The 9,814-nt window shown below is 28.2% G+C and overlaps 1 protein-coding gene across 1 annotated transcript; it reads left to right on the forward strand.

The window, feature by feature from the left end:
- The first annotated feature begins 5,271 nt into the window (after positions 1-5,271).
- Positions 5,272-8,539, forward strand: LOC136074027 (protein TsetseEP-like). Its single transcript, XM_065786325.1, has 3 exons — positions 5,272-5,529; positions 5,594-5,677; positions 8,312-8,539. Exons 1-3 carry the CDS (start codon positions 5,272-5,274, stop codon positions 8,537-8,539), a joined length of 570 nt encoding a protein of 189 aa, XP_065642397.1.
- The last annotated feature ends 1,275 nt before the right edge of the window (positions 8,540-9,814 follow it).

Consider the following 9,814-nt stretch of genomic DNA (forward strand, 5'->3'; position numbering starts at 1 on the left):
ATTTTTATCTGTTGAAAAAGCTCTTATAAGAAACGGAATTCGCTTCTGCCAGCCTGCTACGATTATTTATTTATTTAATTCCCTAGCTATTCCAACGCTATTATACGGACTAGAACTGGGTGGTTGCAACAATAAGTTTCTACAGAATATTGATAAAGTTGGACGATCTGTCTTAAAATCATTTTTTAATATTTCTAAGCATAGTAAAAATTACCTCCATTCTTTTTTCAAAGTAGACTCTGTATCGAACATTGTTATTTATAACAAATTAAACTTATTTATCAGGCTACTTAATGACCCCATATGTTACTCCATTATAATGACTCAGTTGCCGTGTATAAATAACCAAAGTTTATTTGTTGGTGAGATATGGCTAATATGCAAGCAATTTGGTATTAATATGCTGCAATGTATGATCGAGGGCAATAAAATTAAAACTGCACGCCCTAAGGAAGTGTTAGATGCCAATATCACCGCAATTTTAAAACAAACTGTCCAATTATGGAATTTAAAGGAACAAAGACTTATATTTAGAACTTTGATGGAAGAAAATATTCCAAGAACAGTACAAGAATACACATAGCATTTTCTTTATTTGTTTTTTTACCTACAATTTATGTAATTATTGGGTGTTTAAAAGAATATATATATATATATATATATATATATATATATATATATATATATATATATATTAACAATTATTATCAATTAAAAACAACTTTAATCAATAACCACGCAAACATCGCTTAATACTCCGAACCTTTTACCATTGAATTGCACACACACAGCTGATATATCAGCTTATATCGATATAAAATTCACCACAAAAAACAAAAACAAAAAATCTTAGTTTGCGAAAAAATGTTAACGTTTTCATAATCATTTCACGTTTTCAACACAACGCTGAAACTTTAATTTTAACGTCCGGCCTAGAACTTTGAAACGCGAATTGGGACTTACCCTAAGCTTACACATGCGCATTAGCAATTTTTTGTGTTTGGACGTTGCGGTTGCAGTTGTCGTTTTGATTTCGTAAAGTCGCTATTGATTCTGAATCTGCTTCCAATTCAGATGCACAAGTAACTTCTGAATATTTTTAAATTCCTACTTTTTCAAACGCAGCTTTATCTAGTAAAAACATTATCAGTAATGAACTAATTGCTCCTGTTCAAAGTTGTCAGTATAAACAAAGTGGTTAATTTTTTTGATTAATTACTTTTACGTTGATTTTTTCATGTAGAATCTTCTTGTGTACCAATTGATTGACAAGGCAACAGCTATTTTTCAATACGTCTCAAAAATACAGGAGAATATAGTCATTGCATAACTTTTTGAGCTACACCCCTGGTTACTATGTTCTGAACTCATTAGTTAGTTTGAAATTTTAGTATCATAAAGTCAAGGCAATGGAAATTGATTTTCTATCACAAATTTCATTATTTCTGCTCCGTATGCAAGAACTTTGTGAACTGTTGACAGCATTTTATACCAATCAAACAGATCTAAATATCGACGGAATACTGTTTTACAGTATAGCTCAAATAACTCTAGATTCAATGTTTGCTGACAACTTTTTGCAATTAAGATATTTTTGAACATTTTAATAATTGTTTTATTAATCCCTAATATTTTGCTTAGTTCTTTTGGGTATCTATTGACCAGCTTCGCACCCCTTCTTCGTCTCTTAGGCTGGGGTATATGTATTTTTATTACATTGTTTTCAGTTTAGGATGTTGAATGCTATATCTTCTTTACTCAATGCGTGGGTTTTGCTTGTGTCTCTGTTTTTATGATTAGGCAACACATTATATTATCTCCTAATGAGGAAACAGCTCTAAAACTCAGATTTATGGTTCTTAGACTGCCTGGTAGTCAGGTTTCCATAACTATGTGGTAGCTCTCAAAGAGATTGATTCCATCAACAGCTGTAAAGCATCAGAGTACAAACAGTGCTATGTTGCACATGGATGATATCACTGTTTGTACTATTGGTGTGCATTATTGGAGCCACATTTGGAGCTTTTTGTTACGGCTTAGGGTTTATTAATAGTAATGAGGAAATTGCTTGGACTATTAAATAGTTTTCTGAGTAAAAAATGTGCTTTGAGTCAAGTTCTTGATCTACAAAATACAAAACTATAAAACACACAAAACCATTGTCATCACCAAGTTCTCTAAATCTATCATTCACTAATATTCATGAATTTCAAAGTCACTTTTGCTGTTGAGTCTTATCTCTTGCAAAAGTTCACCAGACCTACTTGCTTTTAGTGAGACTAATTTGAGTTCAGCTGTCTCACCTTGTGATTTTAGTGTTGATGGTTATTTTCCTTTAATTCGTAAAGACTTGAAAATAAACTTAATCAAAAAAACTATTACAAAATCTTCAATTTAGATAAACAAGAGTTGTCATATATGAGACTTTAGCTTTCCTTAATCAATAAAATTTTGAAACTATGAAACGATAAATTATTGCAAATTTATATATACTATATAACCTTGTAATCTAAAACTCAATACATCAAGTTATTTTAAGTGTGCTAATTAAAAAAACGAAAAGAAAATTTAAAAATTTAATAGATTACCATTATTATTAAGAAACAATTTATAAAGAAAAATAATTTACTACCTTACTATTGGACTTCTTCAAATTATTGTCATGACATGTTATTGATGAAAACGTGTTTATATTTTATAGCTATGACACTTCAAAAGATGATATATACATATCATCTTTTGAAATATCATAGCTATTAAATATTTCTTCAAATCTAAAATGTATAATTTTAAAATTTAATATATATCAAATTTTACCAAAGATTCACTAAGCAAAAAAAATTTGATATATTATATTTCAGTTCTAACAAGGCTTGGTCTAAGGTTTCAAGAACTAGTAGTAGGTTAGGCATGCTGATCTTTGTTTTATGTGCCCTAAAATATTGTTCTCATTTTTACATCAGTAACTAATTTTCATAGTTGGTCTCTAAAATCTGGTACCCCAGTCAATTTTATGACTAACCCTCCTTTATTCTCATAACTGCCATCTAAAATTTCAGTATTTTAGGAAACTTTTTAAAAACAAAAGAATGTCATCCATTTTTAAATGTAAAATTAAGTTGCTTTAAAATAATATTTGTAAATACATTTAATTGGATAATTATTTATGAAATTGGATCATAATTTGGTTTTAATCATATATATACATGATTCATGTTGCACTTTTAACCAATAGCAGTAAAAACAATTTATAATTTATTTGAAAATTAAAGCAAATAAACAGTTTTAAGGAGTAGATAAAATTTTATTTTACAATTAATTTCATGTTTTAAATTAAAAATATTTCTTTTATATCTTTTTAAAAGAAAAAAATAATTCTTGTTACTAATCAACATTCAATTATAATATGAAGCAACATACATCCCTAATGCTTTATTACTTCATAAAAACCATGCTATTTGTCTTAAAACATCAATATTCTAGTATACAACCATTTCTATTACAAACTAGTATATAACTACACAAAACTATATTCCTATCACAAACTCAAACAAAATAATTGAGTCAGCTAATGGTTTCAAAAAAAAACTATCAACATAAAAAAATTCTTTTACATTAAAATAAATTTAAGGTATAAAATCTTAAAATAAACAAAATTTAAAAATACTTACAAATACGATGTATTTACGACCTTGTTTAGGTCCACTCCCTTGACATTGTTCTACAATAAAAATTGTATATAAATGTGCATAACACTGTTAAATTTAACAATATGTATCCTTGTATCTATATGTAATATTAAAAATTTAAACTGGCTTGACTGCTTATTTGTGTCTATTTTTTATATTTGCGTCTTTTTTTTATAAACTGATTCAGCTATATCAATGTAAAAACTTTTAATTATCTTTTTTTTTTCTCAAACAAAAAATTTTTCGAAATTTTCTCTTTAAATTATTCTCTTTTATTTTTTTTAATTGAAATATTCCCTAAGCCTGTTAAAATTCTAAAAAACCTGAAGATATTTTTTTTTATTTCAAGTTTTTAATTTCATAGAAGATTTTCATCAAAATATAAGACACAAGTTTTTAATGCCAAATCACGTTGATAAAGATATATATATATATATATATATATATATATATATATATATATATATATATATATATATATATATATATATATATATATATATATATATATATATATATATATATATATATATATATATATATATATATGAACCTACTTTTATCTTCAACATAATGTTTCACCATCAGTAGATGAACCTACTGATAGTGAAACATTATGTTGAAGATATAACATTATGTTGAAGATATAAGATAGATAGGTGTTTTAAATAATTTATATATATATATATATATATATATATATATATATATATATATATATATATATATAACAACTTTTTATATGGTACTTAAAGTTTCAAGCCAATACAGCAATCATCAGCAATTGATACCTCCTTCAACAATCTATACCTCCTTATCAAGATGCATTATTTAAATCAGGTTTATCTGCAAATTCGCTTACTATTCGGATAAAAAAACCGGTTACATTCAAAAATCACAAATGAAACATAACCCGGTACAACCCACCCCACTTCAGTACTAATGTTGCAACAAAAATATCAGTCTTTTTTCAAACATGGTTAACCTGCACATTCATCACAGGATATTATATAACCATGGTACAGCTGAGAGAAAAACATGCAACTGAGTCAACAAATCCATCTGTCCCATGAACAATCAGTGCTTGTTAAAGAACATTGTAATCAAATAAACCTGATTACAAAGAAAAAGTATATTTTGGCTTATGTGAAACACCATTTATATTCTCCGTATGCTTATCACCTAAAATCTTTTTGCATTAATAAATATAAAAATGATACTGAGTTGTCTAAAGTAATTTGGAACATAAAAGACAAAATGTTTACAGCCTGTATATATATATATATATATATATATATATATATATATATATATATATATATATATATATATATATATATATATATATATATATATATATCGCTCTATTTGAAATATTTTTTTAGTATTTATATATATATATATATATATATATATATTTTTTTTTTTTTTTTTTTTGCGGTATGCTTTCTTTATGACGTGTTTTTGCAGCGTAAGAAATAATAAAAAGTCTTAGTATTTTTGAGTTTTTAATTTTAATTATCTTTAAAATCTTTTTTTAGTTTTAATTATCTTTAGAATTTTTTATCAAAATTAAATTAAAATGAGCAATGCTGATGTTGTTATAATGGTAATGGTGAGAGAACTACAGAACTTACAAAAAGAGACCATATTGTCGTTCTTTACAGAAACAGTTAAAATGATTAATATAAAGTTTGATTCAGTTCAAAAAAGCATTCAAGAAGTAAGAAAGGACCTTGACGATATCAAAGCTGGCTTGAAATTCGTTGGTGATGCCTGCGACGATAAGGCTAAAAGTGTAAATGAAAAAATTAGTAAAATTAAAGAAGAGTTATCCAGCGTAAAGATAGGGAAAAATTTTGACAGACAACAACGACCTAAAGCTAAAATCTGTTGATACATAGGATCGAAATCGAAGGAACAATTTGCCTATTGATGGTTTGCCTGAGAGTAGAGATAAAAAAGATTGGGAAAAAATCAAAGAAAAAGTAAGGAAGTTCATTGCTCAAAATCTTAATATCAAAAGAGAAATCAAAATAGAACAAGCGCATAGAGTGGGAGTTTCGAACGAGAATCGCGAACGAACAATTGTTATGAAACTGCATGACTACGAGGACAAAAAACGATCACTGATAACGCATCAAAGCTAAAAGGTACCAATATTTTTATTAATGAAGATTATTGTAGTACAACTAGAAAAGTTCGAAAAGAGTTATTCGCTAAGACGAAAATTCATAGACAAAGTGGTTATTATGCTAAAGTTGTGTATAATAAACTAATTGTTCATGAATTTCAACAAAAAATCAATGAAAGAACAGAAAATTTAATATTTCAAGGTGAATAGTTTATTTATTAATATATTAATAGTTAAATTTTTTCATATTTACTATATTTAAAAATGGATTTGAATAACGTTTTTGAACACGGTTTTAAAAATATAAAATTTGACCCTTTTGAAGACAATTTATTAAATAACACAAATATTTTTCAAGAAATTCAAAGGAATTTAATGAAATACCGTATTTTGATCCTTATGAATATAAGGGGAAAAAAGAAATAAATTCATTTTCTATATTAAATGTAAATATTAGGAGCATAAATCAAAACTTTGACAAGTTTAAAGAATTTTTAAATATTATAAATTACACGTTTGATGACATATCCCTTACAGAGACTTGGCATGAAAATACACTTGATTCTAATTCTAATTACAAAGGGGATTCGGAAATTATAAATCAACTTATCAACAATTAATAAGAATAATCTTTCTAATAAACTAAAGCAAGAGACGTGGTTTTTAAATGTGATAATACAGATAAAGCTTTTAATATTTTTCTACAAACATCTCTTGATATATATAACTAAACGTGCCCATATGAATTTAAAATAATTAAAAAAAAAACAATACTAAATCCTTGGATGAATAAAGCTCTAATAAAATGTTCAAAAAATAAACAAAAACTTTACAATAAATTTTTAAAAAACAGAAGAGAAGATAATGAAAAAATATACATACAAATATAAACGGTTTTACAAAAATCTTCTCATGAAAGCTAAAAAAAAAACTATTATAGTGAAGAACTTACAAAAAACAAATTCGATGTAAAAAAAACATGGGATGTAATTGATAATATAATGGGAAAGAAACAAAATAACTACAGCTTTACTGCCTCAAAGAATAAATATCAATAAAACTGTTATTTATTGTCCTTTAAAAATTTCGAATGAGTTAAATAAATACTTTACAAATATTGGCCCGAACTTTGCTAAAAAAATTATAACCACACCCAACTCGTTTCAATTATATCTATATCTTAAATCGTTAAATGATGTAATACTTCACGATAGCGACTTTTCTCTTAAAGAAAATGAAACAGCCTTTTCTTTTCTTAAAAAAAATAAATCACCTGGCTTTGATGACGATTCTAGTAATATAGTTATTTTAAACCAAAAATTACATTTCCAGACCTTTGATCCATATTATAAAACTTTCAATTAATGAAGGTATTTTCTCTGAAGCATTAAAGTTGGCCTATTTATTTAAAGTATGTCCATTTTACAAAAACAATGATCAATCGGAAATCTCTAATTATAGACCTGTATCAGTACTTTCTGTATTTTCCAAAATATTCGAACGTGTAATCTATAATAGTATTTATAACCATTTTAATGAAAATAATTAGTTTTACAGTTTCTGCTGTTGTCACTGGTTTTAGAGAGTACCTTCATGAACGAAGTTAAAAAGTCCTTAATGTTAAGAATTTTCTAAACGCCAAGACGGAATATCTTTAATCCTCATACCATTTACTTTATAAATATTGTTACAATGTTATAATTCAAATTGTTATAATTTATTTTGATCATTTCATTATCATACTGTGAAAAATATTTTTTATTTATAACATTTATTCCACATATATTAAAAATATGCAGAATAGATATTACACTGTGGAAAATTTAAAGCAGAATGTATAGTTTTTAAATATTACTAGAAATCAATATGTAGTATTTTTGTTTTATTTATTGACTAGTCTGGAAACTATGCAATAATTTCAAAATAATGAATTAATTGAACTCCATAATTCCTTTATGCATATTTGCAGTGCCGTCTTAACGCATAGGCTAGGTAGGCTGCAGCCTAGGGCCCCCAATATTTAGGGGCCCCCAAAATGTGTCTGGATTTTTTTTCAAATTTATATAAATAAAAAATTAAATTTCTAAATTTTCTAAAGAAATCATAGTTTGGGGGCCCCTCGGGAATAATTTTTTTCTTGATAAGATTTTTTTAAATTATTTTTAGAAAAGTATCAGTTTTTCAGTTTGGGGGCCCCCTAGGGAATTTTTTTTTTCTTGATAAGCAAAAATGCATGCATGCGTCCGAAAATAAACATAAATTTTCCGATAAGAAGTGTTAAATACAAGCACTTAAAATATCCCATTAGATTGAATTTGAAATTGCTGTGATCAACTTAAAACATCTGTTTTGAAAAAAAGTCATTTAACATGTCTAATCGGACTTATCAAAGTGGTGCTGCAAAGAGGAAAAAAGCCGCTAAAAAAAAAAAGCAAAAGAAGACATTTCAAAATATCTTCCTTTGACATCATTTCTTTTGGTACAAAAGTCAAAGCCTGTTGTGTCCGAAGATGTATTTCTTTGTCCAACTTCAAATTTCGTAAGCATTGATAGTGCTTTGTTGCCGAATGAAATTCTAGAAATTCAACAGGAACTGGAACCAGAACATGAGCCAGAACCAGAGCAGGAGCCAGAACCAGAGCAAGAGTCAGAACCAGCACAGGTGCCAGAACCAGTACAGGAGCCAGAACCAGCACAGGAGCCAGAATCAAAATAAATTAAAACTTATCCAAACGTAACAACAAAAACTACTCAAGAAACTGACCCAGCATTGTGGCATCAGTTATCCCAAGAAGCTCAATCATTTTGGATTTCTAATGGCCCGTCCATGTGCCAGAACAATGATGGGAGCTTCAAAAATTCGGAAAGGTTGAGTTGCGGACAAAAAAGGTACTTATCAAAATCTTGCTTTAGACGTGAACTACACAATGGCGAATTTGTCAATCGTGAATGGCTATTATACTCACCTTCAACAGGTTCTGTTTTTTGCTTTGCTTGTACCTTATTCTCCAGCAAACACTCTAATTTTTCCACAACTGGATTTGATGACTGGAAAAATGCCTTAAAATGTATATCTGGACACGAGAATGGTTCTGAACATCACAAAAATATGCTTACTTACTCCAGTCGGCAGAGAGAAAGTGGCCAGCTTGACTCTGTATTATTAAAACAGTTACATAACGAACAATTGTACTGGCAAAATGTGCTGAAAAGAATTGTTGCAGTTGTAAAGTTCTTGTAATCAAGAGGATTGCCATTTCGTGGAAACAATGAAACCATTGGTTCAGAGCAAAATGGTAATTATTTAGGAACTCTTGAGTTACTTAGCCAGTTTGACCCATTCCTACATGAACACATGAAAAAACATGGAAATTCTGGAAAAGGTAATACTTCATACCTCTCCGCCAATATCTGTGAGGAGTTTATATGCCTAATGGGAAATAAAGTTTTGAGCGAAATAATTTCTGAATTAAAAAAAGCAAAATACTACTCAATCAGCGTTGACTCAACTCCAGACTTGTCACATGTAGATCAATTAACTTTTACAGTTCGATGTTAAAGACTTGGCACCAGTTGAGCGTTTTTTTGCAATTTGTTCCCATTCACGGGCATGGAGCTGAACATTTATAAACAGTGGTTTTGAATTTTTTACAAGAAAATGAAATTTCAATATCTGACTGTCGTGGGCAGTCATACGATAATGCATCAAATATGGCAGGACAGTACTCAGGCCTACAAAAGAGGATTAAAGACAAAAGTGAATCAGCATTGTTTATTCCTTGTGCTGGACATTCTTTAAATCTGGTTGGCAACAGTGCAGCTGGATGTTGTTTAGAAGCAATTCCTTTTTTTGACTTTGTTCAATGCCTCTACAACTTTTTTTCTGCATCAACTCATCGTTGGCAAGTGCTTCTGTCTTTTGTTGGCAAAGGCAAAAAAATTGTCAAACAGCTTTCTGGAACTCGATGGTCAGCACGTGCAGATTCTGTGT

The sequence above is a fragment of the Hydra vulgaris genome, chromosome 01, assembly GCF_038396675.1.
Source record: "Hydra vulgaris chromosome 01, alternate assembly HydraT2T_AEP".
NCBI classification, from domain to species: domain Eukaryota; kingdom Metazoa; phylum Cnidaria; class Hydrozoa; order Anthoathecata; family Hydridae; genus Hydra; species Hydra vulgaris.

Bases quoted from the DNA above. Each gene is read 5' to 3' on its own strand.
- LOC136074027 (XM_065786325.1), top strand. From the start codon at position 5,272: ATGAGCAATGCTGATGTTGTTATAATGGTAATGGTGAGAGAACTACAG. The intron at 5,530-5,593 runs GTAAAGATAGGG...GTTGATACATAG, and splicing joins TTAAAGAAGAGTTATCCAGC to GATCGAAATCGAAGGAACAA. The intron at 5,678-8,311 runs GTAAGGAAGTTC...TTGGTACAAAAG, and splicing joins GGGAAAAAATCAAAGAAAAA to TCAAAGCCTGTTGTGTCCGA.